This window comes from Conger conger, chromosome 9 (genome assembly GCF_963514075.1).
Source record: "Conger conger chromosome 9, fConCon1.1, whole genome shotgun sequence".
NCBI lineage: Eukaryota > Metazoa > Chordata > Actinopteri > Anguilliformes > Congridae > Conger > Conger conger.
This window is the reverse complement of record NC_083768.1, coordinates 2922260-2942245: the sequence shown is the minus strand read 5'-3', so window position 1 is coordinate 2942245 and position 19986 is coordinate 2922260. Positions and strand designations below refer to the sequence as shown.

General features: G+C 42.0%; 1 protein-coding gene across 1 annotated transcript; it reads left to right on the top strand.

The window, feature by feature from the left end:
• The first annotated feature begins 391 nt into the window (after positions 1 to 391).
• Positions 392 to 16061, top strand: LOC133136680 (congerin-2-like). Its single transcript, XM_061254328.1, has 6 exons — positions 392 to 435; positions 554 to 711; positions 6798 to 6819; positions 7904 to 7960; positions 8079 to 8250; positions 15894 to 16061. Exons 1-6 carry the CDS (start codon positions 392 to 394, stop codon positions 16059 to 16061), a joined length of 621 nt encoding a protein of 206 aa, XP_061110312.1.
• The last annotated feature ends 3925 nt before the right edge of the window (positions 16062 to 19986 follow it).

Below are 19986 nucleotides of genomic sequence, written 5' to 3'. Positions count from 1 at the left end.
TACTGCCACACAATTGGCTGTTTAGATAATAGCATGAATAATTGATACAGTTAAGAGAGAAGTTATTCAGTTAATTGTGTAATAGTTAACAAAGCAAGGTCCCCGTGTCTCATTGTATTGCTCGCCCCAACTCTGAACATGCAGCAGACTGGTATGACTGATCAGCCTGCCAGCTGACAAAATTGTCCTAGTTCTGAACAAATTGTGAGATTGCCGACTTTCTGATGTCTACTGCCTTAGAGAAGTGTAAGAGTCAGTGTACCGAATGCAGATAAATTTGCACAACTTCACAAAATCACAAAAGGAATGTTTTAGGTTTTGACCATACATGTCCTATTTTTGGTTCTTTGTTTTAAACAGAGAGTGGAGTTGCAAAACCTTCAAGCAAGGAATGGAACTGCGAGTCACCGGTGTCCCTAAACCTAATCCGGATCGGTGAGTCACTGCTGCCTCTTACTCTACGAGACCTCTTGATGCTGCTGCTTAATCTCTTGATGTCTTCATCCATGGTCATCCATCATCCATCCCGTGTGTGGCTCTCTTTCCCTCCCAGTTTCACAATCAATGTGGGTGAATCTGATTCCAAAATTGCACTACACGTCAACCCTCGTTTTCAAGGCTCTGGCCCAGGTGTCATCGTCCTGAATGCCATGAAGGATGGGTCCTGGGATACTGAAGTGAGAGATGAAAGAAACTTTCCTTTCCAGCAGGGTGAGGAGTTTGAGGTAAGGCCTCAGACAGGGAGACTTCCAGTCCTCTGTACTTGTGTTCCATGGATCAGCCTGTAACTTGGCACCACTTGTGAGACAGTTCACCTAGGAATCTTTAGCCACCATTCCTTCATAGTCCTGTATGTAAGAGAAATTGACCCTTTTGACACAGGCTACATCGTTTGCAATACTTTAGAACATTTATATTAATCAAGTCAGAACCATGGACCAACATGGACGGTCATAGAATCAAATCAACAAGTCAACAAATCAACTAATGATCGTTGGGATGTTTACATAACTAAAGCTTAGGCCTATGCTACTCGTGTGTTAGTATCAGAGGAAAAGCGCAACACAATAAATTCACTGAATGTATTGTTCACTGTGTTCTTATGCCTAATTCACTGGATGCATTTTTGCAATAAAATATGAATTAATGTATGAAAATCAGTTACTTTCTTAGCTTTTGTTTTAGCCTTCAACTTGTCATTATTATTGTAAAAAAATAACAGTATATTTCTATGTATTGCAGGTACTTATTCTTAATTATGGATGTCCTCCAGTTGATAAAACTAAACGGACCTATTTGGTCGCTTCCTCTTTGTTAAGGGATACAGAACAGCCCCATGACTTAACATTGGTGGAACGCTAGGTTCACAGCAGAAAACCAGTCCAACAATTGAAAAAACAAATCTAATTCACGGTAACTTCAGGAGAATTAGCAGCTTCCTAGGCTAATTTGAATGCAATACAAGTGAAGTACATTTACGGACGTATGACGAATGTTAATTAATGATTACACGATTGAGCAGTTCTCACATTAACGTCCTTAACGTTCTCACAGTGATTGCGATGGGCAACTGTCACTGAAAACAGGGTTGCATTTGAGCGATTATTTTTCCAAAAAGCCGTCCAGTTTACGTAGTTTTGCTACCTTCTCCTCTTGGTCCCTTTTATCCTTTCTTTTCTGCAACCCACTTTTGTGCTTTTTAGGGCATTTTCACAACAGGCAGCTAAATGGCGCTCAATATTTTACACATTAGAGTAGTTACAGTTTTTTACAATCGTTTTCACACTTGTCTCAATACCATGTCCACTTTTTCAAAACTCTTCACACAGTGTGCTTTTGAAACACACACCTGAGCAAATCAGTTAACATTTGGTGCAAAATGCACTTCAACCACCAAAACACTTAATATTTCACCCAAAAGTGACTCTTGCTGCCATAACTATAGCACATGCTTTCTCCCATAAGACTACTTTGTCACTCAATGTTCAATGAACTACAAAACACAAACAACTTGGAGCATTGCTAAATACATATATTATGTGTTTCCCTTTCCTCTATTTTTGCATCCGCAAATATTTCAAACCAAGTAGCTAAAGAAACTTTTGATCTGTTGGTTTGCCTCTCACAATAGACAGTAAATTTACAGTAAACTGTAAATGAATGAATGTTTTACTATATTGGAAACCCAGAATAACTATTTTTACTGTGTAATGTAAAACAATATATGATAAAGAAACAAATCACAAAAGCAACAGTATTCTTCAGAGGGTTTACAGTATTTTGACATTTGTTGTCACAATGCAATATACTGTAATTCAGAAAAGAAAAAGACAATACAATCAGTTTCTCAAAATACATTACAATCAATAACAAATACATACCAAAAAGCAATATTTTCCACTATATACAGTAATTTGCACGTATATTGTCTGCCTATCAGTATCAGAAGTCTACTGTTGGCCTGGCCCATCCATCCTGTCCTCTGCATTTGGCCATAGATTTTCATCAACATCACTCCGAATGTTATCTCTTGCTATATACCGAGGAAAACATCTCTATGCGTGCCTTTTCCAGCCCTGGATGTGTTCCACTGTTATGTCCATACACCCAGCTGCCATTGCATCTAGAAGTGACATCTGTTCATGTGGGTGGTGGTCATGAACCTTCACATATACCTTCATAAACTTCATATTGGTACCTGAGTTCCTTGACACCCTCAGAGTTCCTGTCAAAGGGGACAGTGTACAACTGTTTCATCATGATCTGATGTTTCTGTAGCACTCTTGAAATGGTTGTAGTGCTTACACTGCCAGTGTTCAGAAATATGTTGTTGTCTGCGATTATGTTGTTGCATATTTCTCTTAGCCTGATGCTGTTGTTGACAATGACCATCCCAACTATTGTATCCTCCTGTTGAGGCGTAAACATTCTTCCCTTTGTGTGTGAGGTAACCGCTGGGTCCTGTAGTGAGTCAAAGACAAATATGCACTGATACGTCTTCTTTTTCTGGAGACTTCTCAAATCACAGTACTGCTGTAATATACACATCAATTGAACTCCTTCAGTTAGAATGCTGTAAATACTGTATAGTTCCTGTTGGTTTGCCTGAACATCCTCACTATTGAAGCCACTGTGGATCTAGACAAGTTTGGTTGAACCCTCAATCTGCTTCCCTCAGGGACAGACCATGATTTACCACATGATCAATGACTGTGGCTCTGATTTCATCAGACACAACTGTTCTTGCTCTTCCGCGACGACTTCTTCCTCTGCCTCTGGCTCTGGCTGCATCCATTTTCCCCACCAAGGCTAAAGAATGCAAATGCCAATCCAAAGGTGGCCCCTTTTGTACATGTGGAAACGGGGCACAAACAACACACACCTGGGTAGGTTGTTCACTGAAATGACAGCCAGGTGTTTCAACAGTACATATACAGCAGTAATAGTGGAAAACTCTCTTCAGTGACAACTACATCTATATTTACCCTATATACATGCACATTTCAATGCAAGTATGATCACTTTTGTATAGATGGTAACAAGGCTGCAAACAAAAAATAAAATGAATAAACTGAATAAACTTTCTGCTCAAATCAGAATATAGTTTCATTTTTCTGCCAAAATGTAGCATATTTCCTTCCACAATGATCAGAATTTTATTGGGTTTTGAACTGAAAGTGAACTGTTTTGAACAGAGTATCTAAATGTCTGCAAAATTTGCTGTGTTTGTACAAACATTTGCTGGTAGTGAACACTGACTGAGAGAGGTATTCATGAATTTTGGAAGAAGTGGTGATTGAATGCCTTTAGTATCAAAGCAATGCAAAAATATCCACAGTTTAGTTCACATAGTCTATTGATATGGTGAATGTGTTAAGGGTTTTGAAAAAGTGGACATGGTATTGAGACAAGTGTGAAAACGATTGTAAAAAACTGTAATATCAACACAGGATCAAGACAGTTCACATTGGAAAACAACAAACATATTTCCCAGCAGCACTCTTGGCATATGAGAAAAGAACACCAACACCAAAAGAATTAGCCTGCCTCCCGCCATTTCATTGAATAGTTGATACATTATAGCCCTTTTTTGTAAATCAGACGCACGGTATGAATTTTGCATGATCACATATTGAAGATGGAAAGCGTAATACCCATGACTGAGACGAGTTTGCTTATTTAAGGATATATAACCACACCACCAGTCTTAAAGCAAATAGTGTTGTATTATTTTCCGGTGAGTGAGTAAGACGTCATTAAAAATCGGAGGTACTCGATTTATTTTTAAAAAGCAAACTCGTCTGGTTCCTCAGTGGTGGAATGACTTGCTACCACTGTCAGGACAGCAGAATCCCTCCCCTATTTCGACACAGACTCAAAACACACCTTTTCGAACTCTACCTCTGTCCTCCCTCCTGATTTCCCCCCTTTCTGATATCCCTCCTTGTCTAACCCAAAAAAAAAAAAAATTGCACTTATGATAACGACTATATGTTTAGAACAACATTCCTTGTGTATTTTCCGAGTTATGGATGTGATGCTTTGACTTGTGGAAGAACCTAGGCACTTGTAAGTCGCTTTGGATTAAAAGCATCTGCCAAATGACAAAAATGTAAATGTAAATGTAAATTTGTTGACTTGTTGATTTGATTCTATGACCATCCATGTTGGTCCATGGTTCTGACTTGATTAATACAAATGTTCTAAAGTTTTGCAAACAATGTAGCCTGTGTCCCACTCACCAAAGTAACTTGTGGCTTTGGGGTGGGATCAGCACATGTTCGACACCATCATTTGCTTCATTTGCTTCGACCTCCAAAGCTCCAGAGGAGCTTTTGTGAGTGAAGTCTTTGCCTTCGATGGAGGTCTGGCTGTAATAGGCTTGCAGGGGCTGTCCTCCCATATTGATCACATTGTTACGCATGACACTCATATGTGCATGTGTGTGTGTGTGTGTGTGTGTGTGCATATGTGTATGTGTGTGTGTGTGTATGTGTGCGTGTGTGCATATGTAGATGTGTGCATGTGTGTGTGTGTGTGTGTGTGTGTTTGCGTGTGTATATGCATATGTGCGTGTGTGTGTGTGTGTGTGTGTATGTGCATGTGTGTATATGTGTGTGTGTGCATATGTGTATATGTGTGTGTGCATATGTAGATGTTGTGGTGCCTCGGGGTGGATCCTGAGGGCAGTGGGTAGGCCCAGCTGGAAACCAGACACAGGAGTCAGCAATATTTCTCTTGTTTTGTTTTTTTTCGTCGGGGGATTGCTGATAGTGCCCCCCCTCAGGGCAAGGGTAGGGAAAAATGGGAGAAAATAAAAGGGGCGTTCAGGCAAAAATAACTTGGGTTCTTCCCAGACCGGGGTATTCTTCAGGGCCTCCTTCCTCCTTCCCTCCTGGACCGCGTCAGGGCTGGGGGAAGCACAAAGGGATAGGGTGATTTGAAGGCACTTTATTATCCTCACGTGTCCGTCGGTAAAGGTTGGGTCTCCTTTAAGATCAATCCTCAGGGTCAGTACGGCAGGGCGCAGACGGTCCTTCCTCTCTCTGCCTCTTCCTTCCTCAGAATAGGCGCCGACTGACACCGTTTGCAGCCTCGACCGCGCCTTAAATACCTTCCCTGCTCATTAGGGAAACAGGCTGCAGCTGAGTCAGTAGTTTTCCACAGTGCTCACTCACGTGCGCTGTCCGGGGTTCTGGACTGCAGGAAGAGGAATCTCTCTCTCCAGGGTGCTGATCTCCCCATCACCTCTCTAGGAAGATACACTCCTTCGCATACCATTCCCAATGCATGACGTTTGTGTGGTTGCGTTGTGCGGGTCCTTCCGGGGTTCTCCACCCACGTGGCGCAACATGCAGGAGCAGGGGCACCACAATGTGCATATGTGCGTGTGTGTGTGTGTGTGTATGCGTGTGTGTGAGTGTGTGTGAGTGTGTGTGAGTTTCAACTCTGTTCTGTAACTCAGCCTCCCTATTCTATCACTGATTACTTGCTTAGTTTCCGTGAAGTGTTCACACCTGTCTCTCGTTATCACTACATCTCCCGATTCTGTGCAATTGTCTACTCCCTAGTCCGGAGCCGTGTGTCTTTGTGAATCCAGTCCGCGTTTTCATTTCCCCCTCGTTATTGTGCTCTTACCCTTTCATGTGTCTCACCTGATGTTTATTTGTTAGACAGACCTCACTCCCATGCCCCGCCTAGTTTGTCTCATTCCCCTGTGTATTTATACCTGTCCTTTTCAGTCGCACCTGGATCGTTCTTCATATCCTGCTTTTTCCAGCCCTTTTGCTCCCTTCCCCCTGTTCTTGCCCCCTTATACCCAAGCCCTTGCCCTTGTGGCATTCTGCCGACCTTGGGTGCGATTCCTCCTCATTATTTTTTATCATAATCAAGCACATGAGCGCACCAAAAATGGGAGAGTGTTCTGCTTTATCTCCTGCACGTATGCCTATATGATGTAAGCTGTGGCAGAGCACTCACCCCTCCCTTACATTTTTGCTGGTTATCTGTCACAAGTACATTTTATTCTTTTAAGCAGTTTTCTAACTATATGCATTGTACATATCTGGATACATATATCCTAGGTTACATTATATTGTTCTCCCACATCATGAATATGTGTTTTTATTATGCGTTTTTTCAATTACATTAACATCTAAGTTTGCTTTGATCACTGAACGAAATAATTCCTGGTTCTTGTCTTTTTTGGGTGCTTTTCCTGCGCTAGAAAGCAGAATGACTTACGGTGCACTTTATAAGTGACACAGCCAACTGTCACCATTCATCATGAACTGTAGTATTTACTGTCAGAAAAGTTAGATATTGTGAATCTCATTCACTTCAAAAGAAGTTTTAAAGGGCCAAATTGTTAATGAATTCTTCACCCTCATCCTCGGACAGTACGTACTGACCAGTACTGACCATGTAATAGTTTACAATATGTTTAAAAACATATGTTAAAAATTAATGTTGCATTATTTTTATCAAGCAAGCCACATTTGCATATATTATGCAGCCTCAATGCCTCATGGGTGCATGGCATGCATTCAGAATATGAAGCAATAATATTACAAATATTTACATTTCAAGTGAGAGTTCTTGTGAAGTGAAGAAATAACAGTTGAGAAGTTATGAAATCCCCAAACAGGCGAGTCATAACTGGCCCCACCTTTTGGTTTTTGGTTTTGGTTTTATTACTTACATGACATTTAGTAAAAGGATACTTCCCCATTCTGATGGGGCGGCCTGTAGCGTAGTGGTTAAGGTAATTGACTGGGACATGCAAAGTCGGTGGTTCTAATCCCGGTGTAGCCACAATAAAATCCGCACAGCCGTTGGGCCCTTGAGCAAGGCCCTTAACCCTGCATTGCTCCAGGGGAGGATTGTCGCCTGCTTAGTCTAATCAACTGTACGTCGCTCTGGATAAGAGCGTCTGCCAAATACCAATAATGTAATGTAATGTAATGGCTGATGTGAACATGAACTGAAGCTCCTAGCCCGTATCTACATGATGTATACATTACACTACTGCCACACAATTGGCTGTTTAGATAATAGCATGAATAATTGATACAGTTAAGAGAGAAGTTATTCAGTTAATTGTGTAATAGTTAACAAAGCAAGGTCCCCGTGTCTCATTGTATTGCTCGCCCCAACTCTGAACATGCAGCAGACTGGTATGACTGATCAGCCTGCCAGCTGACAAAATTGTCCTAGTTCTGAACAAATTGTGAGATTGCCGACTTTCTGATGTCTACTGCCTTAGAGAAGTGTAAGAGTCAGTGTACCGAATGCAGATAAATTTGCACAACTTCACAAAATCACAAAAGGAATGTTTTAGGTTTTGACCATACATGTCCTATTTTTGGTTCTTTGTTTTAAACAGAGAGTGGAGTTGCAAAACCTTCAAGCAAGGAATGGAACTGCGAGTCACCGGTGTCCCTAAACCTAATCCGGATCGGTGAGTCACTGCTGCCTCTTACTCTACGAGACCTCTTGATGCTGCTGCTTAATCTCTTGATGTCTTCATCCATGGTCATCCATCATCCATCCTGTGTGTGGCTCTCTTTCCCTCCCAGTTTCACAATCAATGTGGGTGAATCTGATTCCAAAATTGCACTACACGTCAACCCTCGTTTTCAAGGCTCTGGCCCAGGTGTCATCGTCCTGAATGCCATGAAGGATGGGTCCTGGGATACTGAAGTGAGAGATGAAAGAAACTTTCCTTTCCAGCAGGGTGAGGAGTTTGAGGTGAGGCGTCAGACAGGGAGACTTCCAGTCCTCTGTACTTGTGTTCCATGGATCAGCCTGTAACTTGGCACCACTTGTGAGACAGTTCACCAAGGAATCTTTAGCCACCATTCCTTCATAGTCCTGTATGTAAGAGAAATTGACCCTTTTGACACAGGCTACATCGTTTGCAATACTTTAGAACATTTATATTAATCAAGTCAGAACCATGGACCAACATGGACGGTCATAGAATCAAATCAACAAGTCAACAAATCAACTAATGATCGTTGGGATGTTTACATGACTACAAGCTTAGGCCTATGCTACTCGTGTGTTAGTATCAGAGGAAAAGCGCCACACAATAAATTCACTGAATGTATTGTTCACTGTGTTCTTATGCCTAATTCACTGGATGCATTTTTGCAATAAAATATGAATTAATGTATGAAAATCAGTTACTTTCTTAGCTTTTGTTTTAGCCTTCAACTTGTCATTATTATTGTAAAAAAATAACAGTATATTTCTATGTATTGCAGGTACTTATTCTTAATTATGGATGTCCTCCAGTTGATAAAACTAAACGGACCTATTTGGTCGCTTCCTCTTTGTTAAGGGATACAGAACAGCCCCATGACTTAACATTGGTGGAACGCTAGGTTCACAGCAGAAAACCAGTCCAACAATTGAAAAAACAAATCTAATTCACGGTAACTTCAGGAGAATTAGCAGCTTCCTAGGCTAATTTGAATGCAATACAAGTGAAGTACATTTACGGACGTATGACGAATGTTAATTAATGATTACAAGATTGAGCAGTTCTCACATTAACGTCCTTAACGTTCTCACAGTGATTGCGATGGGCAACTGTCACTGAAAACAGGGTTGCATTTGAGCGATTATTTTTCCAAAAAGCCGTCCAGTTTACGTAGTTTTGCTACCTTCTCCTCTTGGTCCCTTTTATCCTTTCTTTTCTGCAACCCACTTTTGTGCTTTTTAGGGCATTTTCACAACAGGCAGCTAAATGGCGCTCAATATTTTACACATTAGAGTAGTTACAGTTTTTTACAATCGTTTTCACACTTGTCTCAATACCATGTCCACTTTTTCAAAACTCTTCACACAGTGTGCTTTTGAAACACACACCTGAGCAAATCAGTTAACATTTGGTGCAAAATGCACTTCAACCACCAAAACACTTAATATTTCACCCAAAAGTGACTCTTGCTGCCATAACTATAGCACATGCTTTCTCCCATAAGACTACTTTGTCACTCAATGTTCAATGAACTACAAAACACAAACAACTTGGAGCATTGCTAAATACATATATTATGTGTTTCCCTTTCCTCTATTTTTGCATCCGCAAATATTTCAAACCAAGTAGCTAAAGAAACTTTTGATCTGTTGGTTTGCCTCTCACAATAGACAGTAAATTTACAGTAAACTGTAAATGAATGAATGTTTTACTATATTGGAAACCCAGAATAACTATTTTTACTGTGTAATGTAAAACAATATATGATAAAGAAACAAATCACAAAAGCAACAGTATTCTTCAGAGGGTTTACAGTATTTTGATATTTGTTGTCACAATGCAATATACTGTAATTCAGAAAAGAAAAAGACAATACAATCAGTTTCTCAAAATACATTACAATCAATAACAAATACATACCAAAAAGCAATATTTTCCACTATATACAGTAATTTGCACGTATATTGTCTGCCTATCAGTATCAGAAGTCTACTGTTGGCCTGGCCCATCCATCCTGTCCTCTGCATTTGGCCATAGATTTTCATCAACATCACTCCGAATGTTATCTCTTGCTATATACCGAGGAAAACATCTCTATGCGTGCCTTTTCCAGCCCTGGATGTGTTCCACTGTTATGTCCATACACCCAGCTGCCATTGCATCTAGAAGTGACATCTGTTCATGTGGGTGGTGGTCATGAACCTTCACATATACCTTCATAAACTTCATATTGGTACCTGAGTTCCTTGACACCCTCAGAGTTCCTGTCAAAGGGGACAGTGTACAACTGTTTCATCATGATCTGATGTTTCTGTAGCATTCTTGAAATGGTTGTAGTGCTTACACTGCCAGTGTTCAGAAATATGTTGTTGTCTGCGATTATGTTGTTGCATATTTCTCTTAGCCTGATGCTGTTGTTGACAATGCCCATCCCAACTATTGTATCCTCCTGTTGAGGCGTAAACATTCTTCCCTTTGTGTGTGAGGTAACCGCTGGGTCCTGTAGTGAGTCAAAGACAAATATGCACTGATACGTCTTCTTTTTCTGGAGACTTCTCAAATCACAGTACTGCTGTAATATACACATCAATTGAACTCCTTCAGTTAGAATGCTGTAAATACTGTATAGTTCCTGTTGGTTTGCCTGAACATCCTCACTATTGAAGCCACTGTGGATCTAGGCAAGTTTGGTTGAACCCTCAATCTGCTTCCCTCAGGGACAGACCATGATTTACCACATGATCAATGACTGTGGCTCTGATTTCAACTGTTCTTGCTCTTCCGCGACGACTTCTTCCTCTGCCTCTGGCTCTGGCTGCATCCATTTTCCCCACCAAGGCTAAAGAATGCAAATGCCAATCCAAAGGTGGCCCCTTTTGTACATGTGGAAACGGGGCACAAACAACAAACACCTGGGTAGGTTGTTCACTGAAATGACAGCCAGGTGTTTCAACAGTACATATACAGCAGTAATAGTGGAAAACTCTCTTCAGTGACAACTACATCTATATTTACCCTATATACATGCACATTTCAATGCAAGTATGATCACTTTTGTATAGATGGTAACAAGGCTGCAAACAAAAAATAAAATGAATAAACTGAATAAACTTTCTGCTCAAATCAGAATATAGTTTCATTTTTCTGCCAAAATGTAGCATATTTCCTTCCACAATGATCAGAATTTTATTGGGTTTTGAACTGAAAGTTAACTGTTTTGAACAGAGTATCTAAATGTCTGCAAAATTTGCTGTATTTGTACAAACATTTGCTGGTAGTGAACACTGACTGAGAGAGGTATTCATGAATTTTGGAAGAAGTGGTGATTGAATGCCTTTAGTATCAAAGCAATGCAAAAATATCCACAGTTTAGTTCACATAGTCTATTGATATGGTGAATGTGTTAAGGGTTTTGAAAAAGTGGACATGGTATTGAGACGAGTGTGAAAACGATTGTAAAAAACTGTAATATCAACACAGGATCAAGACAGTTCACATTGGAAAACAACAAACATATTTCCCAGCAGCACTCTTGGCATATGAGAAAAGAACACCAACACCAAAAGAATTAGCCTGCCTCCCGCCATTTCATTGAATAGTTGATACATTATAGCCCTTTTTTGTAAATCAGACGCACGGTATGAATTTTGCATGATCACATATTGAAGATGGAAAGCGTAATACCCATGACTGAGACGAGTTTGCTTATTTAAGGATATATAACCACACCACCAGCAAATAGTGTTGTATTATTTTCCGGTGAGTGAGTAAGACGTCATTAAAAATCGGAGGTACTCGATTTATTTTTAAAAAGCAAACTCGTCTGGTTCCTCAGTGGTGGAATGACTTGCTACCACTGTCAGGACAGCAGAATCCCTCCCCTATTTCGACGCAGACTCAAAACACACCTTTTCGAACTCTACCTCTGTCCTCCCTCCTGATTTCCCCCCTTTCTGATATCCCTCCTTGTCTAACCCAAAAAAAAAAAAAATTGCACTTATGATAACGACTATATGTTTAGAACAACATTCCTTGTGTATTTTCCGAGTTATGGATGTGATGCTTTGACTTGTGGAAGAACCTAGGCACTTGTAATTCGCTTTGGATTAAAACCATCTGCCAAATGACAAAAATGGAAATGGAAATGTAAATTTGTTGACTTGTTGATTTGATTCTATGACCATCCATGTTGGTCCATGGTTCTGACTTGATTAATACAAATGTTCTAAAGTTTTGCAAACGATGTAGCCTGTGTCCCACTCACCAAAGTAACTTGTGGCTTTGGGGTGGGATCAGCACATGTTCGACACCATCATTTGCTTCATTTGCTTCGACCTCCAAAGCTCCAGAGGAGCTTTTGTGAGTGAAGTCTTTGCCTTTGATGGAGGTCTGGCTGTAATAGGCTTGCAGGGGCTGTCCTCCCATATTGATCACATTGTTACGCATGACACACATATGTGCATGTGTGTGTGTGTGTGTGTGTGCGCATGTGCGTGTGTGTGTGCATGTGTGCGTGTGTGCATATGTAGATGTGTGCATGTGCGTGTGTGTGTGTGTGTGTTTGCGCGTGTGTGTGAGTGTGTGTTTGCGTGTGTATATGCATATGTGCGTGCGTGTGTGTGTGTGTGTGTGTGTGTGTGTGTGCATGTGTGTATATGTGTGTGTGTGCATATGTGTATATGTGTGTGTGCATATGTAGATGTTGTGGTGCCTCGGGGTGGATCCTGAGGGCAGTGGGTAGGCCCAGCTGGAAACCAGACACAGGAATCAGCAATATTTCTCTTGTTTTGTTTTTTTTCGTCGGGGGATTGCTGATAGTGCCCCCCCTCAGGGCAAGGGTAGGGAAAAACGGGAGAAAATAAAAGGGCCGTTCAGGCAAAAATAACTTGCGTTCTTCCCAGACCGGGGTATTCTTCAGGGCCTCCTTCCTCCTTCCTCCTTCCCTCCTGGACCGCGTCAGGGCTGGGGGAAGCACAAAGGGATAGGGTGATTTGAAGGCGCTTTATTATCCTCACGTGTCCATTGGTAAAGGTGGGGTCTCCCTTAGGATCAATCCTCCAGGTCAGTATGGCAGACGGTCCTTCCTCTCTCTGCCTCTTCCTTCCTCAGAATAGGCGCCGACTGACACCATTTGCAGCCTCGACCGCGCCTTAAATACCTTCCCTGCTCATTAGGGAAACAGGCTGCAGCTGAGTCAGTAGTTTTCCACAGTGCTCACTCACGTGCGCTGTCCGGGGTCCTGGACTGCAGGTAGAGGAATCTCTCTCTCCAGGGTGCTGATCTCCCCATCACCTCTCTAGAAAGATACACTCCTTCGCATACCATTCCCAATGCATGACGTTTGTGTGGTTGCGTTGTGCGGGTCCTTCTGGGGTTCTCCACCCACGTGGCGCAACATGCAGGAGCAGGGGCACCACAATGTGCATATGTGCGTGTGTGTGTGCGTGTGTGTGTGTGTGTGTGTGTGTGTGTGTGCGAGTGTGTTTGTGTGCATGTGAGTGTGTGTGTGTGTGTGTGTGTGTGTGTGTGTGTATGATTGTGAGTGTGTGTGTATGTGTGTGTGTGTGTTTGTGAGTGTATGTGTGTGTGTGTGTGTATGCGTGTGTGAGTGTGAGTGTGTGTGTGTGTGTATGTGTGTGTGTATGAGTGAGTGTGTGTATGCGTGTGTGAGTGTGTGTGTGTGTATGTGTGTGTGTGTGAGTGTGTGTGAGTGTGTGTGAGTTTCAACTCTGTTCTGTAACTCAGCCTCCCTATTCTATCACTGATTACTTGCTTAGTTTCCGTGAAGTGTTCACACCTGTCTCTCGTTATCACTACATCTCCCGATTCTGTGCAATTATCTACTCCCTAGTCCGGAGCCGTGTGTCTTTGTGAATCCAGTCCGCATTTTCATTTCTCCCTCGTTATTGTGCTCTTACCCTTTCATGTGTCTCACCTGATGTTTATTTGTTAGACCGCCCTCACTCCCATGCCCCGCCTAGTTTGTCTCATTCCCCTGTGTATTTACACCTGTCCTTTTCAGTCGCACCGGGCTCATTCTTCATATGCTGCTTTTTCCAGCCCTTTTGCTCCCTTCCCCCTGTTCTAGCCCCCTTATACCCAAGCCCTTGCCCTTGTGGCATTCTACCGACCTTGGGTGCGATTCCTCCTCATTATTTTTTACCATAATCAAGCACATGAGCGCACCAAAAATGGGAGAGTGTTCTGCTTTATCTCCTGCACGTATGCCTATATGATGTAAGCTGTGGCAGAGCACTCACCCCTCCCTTACATTTTTGCTGGTTATCTGTCACAAGCATATTTTATTCTTTTAAGCAGTTTTCTAACTATATGCATTGTACATATCTGGATACATATATCCAGATAGTTTTAAAAGGCCAAATTGTTAATGAATTCTTCAACCTCATCCTCGGACAGTACGTACTGACCAGTACTGACCATGTAATAGTTTACAATATGTTTAAAAACATATGTTAAAAATGTATGTTGCATTATTTTTTATCAAGCAAGCCACATTTGCATATATTATGCAGCCTCAATGCCTCATGGGTGCATGACATGCATTCAGAATATGAAGAGTTCTTGTGAAGTGAAGAAATAACAGTTGAGAAGTTATGAAATCCCCAAACAGGCAAGTCATAACTGGCCCCACCTTTTGGTTTTTGGTTTTGGTATTATTACTTACATGACATTTAGTAAAAGGATACTTCCCCATTCTGATGGCTGATATGAACATTAACTGAAGCTCCTAGCCCGTATCTACATGATGTATACATTACACTACTGCCACACAATTGACTGATTAGATAATTGCATGAATAATTGATACAGTTAAGAGAGAAGTTAGTCAGTTAATTGTGTAATAGTTAACAAAGCAAGGTCCCCGTGTCTCATTGTATTGCTCGCCCCAAGTCTGAACATGCAGCAGACTGGTATGACCGATCAGCCTGCCTGCTGACAAAATTGTCCTAGTTCTGAACAAATTGTGAGATTGCCGACTTTCTGATGTCTACTGCCTTAGAGAATTGAAAGAGTCAGTGTACCGAATGCAGATACATTTGCACAACTTCACAAAATCACAAAAGGAATGTTTTAGGTTTTGACCATACATGTCCTATTTTTGGTTCTTTGTTTTAAACAGAGAGTGGAGTTGCAAAACCTTCAAGCAAGGAATGGAACTGCGAGTCACCGGTGTCCCTAAACCCAATCCGGTTGGGTGAGTCACTGCCACCTCTGACTCTACGAGACCTCTTGATGCTGCTGCTTGATCTCTTGATGTCTTCATCCATGGTCATCCATCATCCATCCCTTGTGTGTCTCTCTTTCCCTCCCAGTTTCACAATCAATGTGGGTGAATCTGATTCCAAAATTGCACTACACGTCAACCCTCGTTTTCAAGGCTCTGGCCCAGGTGTCATCGTCTTGAATGCCATGAAGGATGGGTTCTGGCGTGCTCAAGTGACAGATGAAAGAAACTTTCCTTTCCGGCAGGGCGAGGAGTTTGAGGTGAGGCCTCAGACAGGGAGACTTCCAGTCCTCTGTACTTGTGTTCCATGGATCAGCCTGTAACTTGGCACCACTTGTGAGACAGTTCACCTAGGAATCTTTAGCCACCATTCCTTCATAATCCTGTACGTAAGAGAAATTGACCCTTTTTTTTGGGGGGGGGGATCAGAAATGCTGAGAGGAGGGGCTGAGATTCTGTACCCTCCCAGGAAAGCTTCATGGGAAATATTCCAGCCAATTCATTCAGTGTGAAGTACATTTCATCATTAGCTCATTTGGCTTGTTATTTCATTGTTTTTCACTGCAGTCGTAGGGTGTTAAACGTGAACCTGACGGTGTTGACCTTCTTCTTTGGTAAGATAACTCTGCGCTCCTGACCTTCTCTCCTTCCCTCTTCCAGGTGTCCATCACCTTTGCCAATGAGCAGTTTTACATTAGCCTGCACAACGGCCACATGCTGGAGTTCCCCAACCGCCTGGAACAGCCCCAGTACAGTAAAATCTGGTTTATAGCAGACGTCAGGATCACCGGCATATATCTCAAGTCAAGACCCACCAGGAGGTGCTAGATATACCCTTTCTGGCTCCTGATTGGCTGCTCTCTTCTGCTTCCTGGTGCCTTCCTACAGCTGTGCTACAAGTGCTATGATCTCCCAGAGATCAGTGCCTTTAATCTTGTGCTTCTCTGCGACATTTAGACCCTCTGGTGTCTGTCCAAACCCACTGCGTATGATAATCAATCCAGCTTCAATTATAAATCTCTATCATGAGTAAATCTGTGTGTGGCTGTTCATTGGGGGGAGAGGGGTCCAGTTCTTTCTCCAGATCTTATGACTATAAGGGTCACAAATTCACTATTCGGTCACAACTTGATTAACATTTACATGATTTTCTAGGCTAGTGAGTGGTGTTTCTCACGAATGCTTAATACCAATTACATTTCAGACATTACGCATTACATCACACATTAATTTAAACTGACATTTTAAATATGATTTAAACCCTTCAATGAAACCACTTTTGGTTGTTCTCTCTATCTCTCTCAATTCAGTTTAATACGGAATGATGTGTGTGTTTGTGTGAATCCCTAACATGTTAGTTTGGGCAAAATGTGTGTGCTTTTGTCTGTGTTGTGTTTCTGCAATCACAACTACAGTCATATTGCCAAAGTAACACATATAATACAATATATTATATTTAGAAACTACAAACTTAAAACAGTTAGTATAATCTCATATCCTACTTGACAATGAGCCTGACCAGGTTCAGGTTTCATATCTGTCCAAATTACAGGGATTTGTTTCACAAAAAAAACAATGGTCATTTATTTCAGCTGATGAATAATTGTATTCTGTAGTTGTGGGTCTGATTGAGGGTGGATAGGCCTATTCAAACCAACTCAACAAATAGCACAGAATGTCATTCTGCAGTAACTTCCTGTTTGAAAGTGCAAGTCACAGTGAACCATATCTAAGGTATGTGAAGTAGAAATATTCATTTGAAACTGAAGATTTAAGATAATAAATTATATTTATTTTGGCTAAATATTATATACGTTTTAATCAACAATGTTGGGCTACTACCAATGGGACAAACCTAAAGGATGGCAACTTATTTAAGCATATTTAAATGCTCAGTTGAGACTGCATGTATACAAGTTAACAAGAACAATTCAAAACAGCATGAAATGGCTGGTGATGAAGTTGGCAGGTGAACAACATTTCTGTTGTGATAAAATGTGTGCTTTGACTATTAAAACATGCATAATTAATTCCTAGGAACATCAGTGCAGATTCACATGCAGAGGATTTGACAAATTGCCCAAAGACCTCTCTTGTCCAACCCAAAAAACAAAGCAAATAGTTTTCATAGTGCCACCATGACACAATAAAACAGTGCGATACACTCCATTGCCAAACAGCTCCCAGACACAAGCCACAGGAGTCCTCTCTTTGGCCTGAGATAACACATTGATCAGGGCGACATTGGCTCAGGCGGTAAGAGCAGACGTCTCATTGGCTCAGGCGGTAAGAGCAGTCGTCTCATTGGCTCAGGCGGTAAGAGCAGTCGTCTCATTTGCTCAGGTGGTAAGAGCAGTCCTCTCATTGGCTCAGGCAGTAAGAGCTGTTGTCTCATTGGCTCAAGCGCTAAGGACAGTCATCTCATTGGCTCAGGCGGTAAGAGCGGTCATCTCATTGGCTCAGGCGGTAAGAGAAGTCGTCTGCCAGATTTGCCGGTTCAATCCCACCCTGGGTGTGTCGAAGACACACAAGACACCTAACAATGAGCTGGTTGGTGCCCTGCATGGCAGCTAATCGTTGTCGGTGTGTGTAGAATGGGTGAATGAGAAGCATCAACTGTACAGTGTGTTGAATAAAGGAGCTGTATAAACCCATACATTTACCTGAGTGGAGAAGGATGACTTCTGAGGGAAACTCTTGTCAAATACAGAAAGCAGTTAGTCTTTTTTGTTGATCCTTTTGTAGAACTCTACATGTCTTTAAGGTAGTGATGATTAGTAAGATGGTGATGAGGCTCCAAACTTCCCAGTGAGGTCTTTCCCAGAGGTGGGCTTAGCTTTCCCAGGGATCCCAGCTCCTGGGAGTCCATGGGGTGGGGCCTTTGCTGGCTGCTGGCCTGGGTGGGCTTGTGGCCCTGAACTGATCTTGCCCTTTCAGTAAGTATCTTGTAGCTTTCAGTAAAACTTTCAGTATCTTGTCTTGATTCTAGGCTTCTGATTGCCTTTCGAGTGTGATATGGGCGTTTGTCAAAAAGATAACCCAAGTCAAGGAAGCCATTACAAAGCTGTGAATCCTGTTACCAGCCCATCCCCATGACTACCAATAAATACCAGCCCTGTGAGAAACTCTGCATGTTCTACTGATGGAGGTAAATACAGCTGACTGCACCGTCAATAGACTGGGAGCAAATGAGCTTAACGTTGGGTGTAAGATTTACAAATGACCGCAAAAGCCACTTTATTATGGACTTGTGATGTAGGACTGCATCGTCAATAGACTGGGAGCAAATCAAGTTCAAGTTACTTCATTTGTACCCGTTGGTAAATTTGTTAAATTTGTTTGCAGAGAGTCACACAATACTTAAAAACACATAGCGCTCTGACTTGTTCCACTCAATATTGGCTGCTGGAACAAAGCTATTTCTATAGCGCTTAGTTCTGCACTTTGGGACGGCAAGTCTACACCCAGAAGGGAGAAGCCGGAATTCACTGTGCAGAGGGTGGAACTCATCATTTACGATTGAGCTGGATATTCGCCGTAGCTGCCTGATGTATAGAAACTCAGGATTAAGCTGTTGCTCCCCCCCGATCAATTTACTAGACCATTTCACAATCTGCTTCAAAGAGTTTCTGTTCTTCAAAGAAAGATTACCAAACCATGACACCAAAGAAAAAGACATCCATCCATCCATCCATTATCTGAACCCGCTTATCCTGATCAGGGTCGCAGGCGGGCTGGAGCCTATCCCAGCATACATTGGGCGAAAGGCAGGAATACACCCTGGACAGGTCGCTAGTCTATCTCAGGGCACACACACCATTCACTCACACACTCATACCTACGGGCAATTTAGACTCTCCAATCAGCCTAACGTGCATGTCTTTGGACTGTGGGAGGAAACCGGAGTACCCGGAGGAAACCCACGCAGACACGGGGAGAACATGCAAACTCCGCACAGAGAGGCCCTGGCCGACGGGGATTCGAACCCAGGACCTCCTTGCTGTGAGGCGGCAGTGCTACCCACTGCACCATCCGTGCCGCCATAGAAAAAGACATGACGGACTCAATAAAAGCACGATAAAATAGAGTCATCATGGTTCTGTCAATATGGAACCGGGACAGTTTTCTCAAACAATATAAACGCTGGTGCCCCTTTTTGCACACAGCTTCACAATTCATTTCAAACTTCAATTGTGAGTCAATAATTGTCCCAAGATATTTGTACGATTGTACACACTCGACAGTTTGGCTCTTAATGGATGCAACTTCATGTGTGTGGGCCTTTTTTCTAAAATCAATTTGCATATCTTTAGTCTTAGATATGTTTAAATGAAGATAAGATTCCTCACACCATTTGGCGAAGTCATCGATGACTGGACCGTGGCCAATTTCAGAATCCTGTAGCAGGCTGACTATGACCGTATCGTCTGCGTACTTTAAAATGGTCCTGTTGTCATATGTGCTCTGACACATATTTGTGTAGAGAATGAATAAAAGTGGTGAAAGCACGCACCCTTGTGGGGAGCCAGTGGATAAGCAGACTTGGTCTGATAGGGTTTCATTTACCCTCACTCTCTGTGTCCTGTTAGTTAAAAAATCAAGGATCCAGCCCACCAGATTGTTGCTTAAGTTGAACTGTTCTAAAAGTCTACTGATTAAAATGTGAGGTTGAATGGTATTAAAAGCACAAGAAAAATCCACAAATAAAAGTCTAGCATGAGACCCATTCCCTTCCAAGTGTTTAACCAGCAAG

What these genes read in the sequence shown, in the direction of transcription:
- LOC133136680 (XM_061254328.1), top strand. Translation starts at nt 392, where the DNA reads ATGGAACTGCGAGTCACCGGTGTCCCTAAACCTAATCCGGATCG. An exon ending in CCTAAACCTAATCCGGATCG is followed by an intron (nt 436 to 553) that starts GTGAGTCACTGC and finishes TTTCCCTCCCAG; the next exon opens with TTTCACAATCAATGTGGGTG. An exon ending in AAACTTTCCTTTCCAGCAGG is followed by an intron (nt 712 to 6,797) that starts GTGAGGAGTTTG and finishes CATGAACTGTAG; the next exon opens with TATTTACTGTCAGAAAAGTT.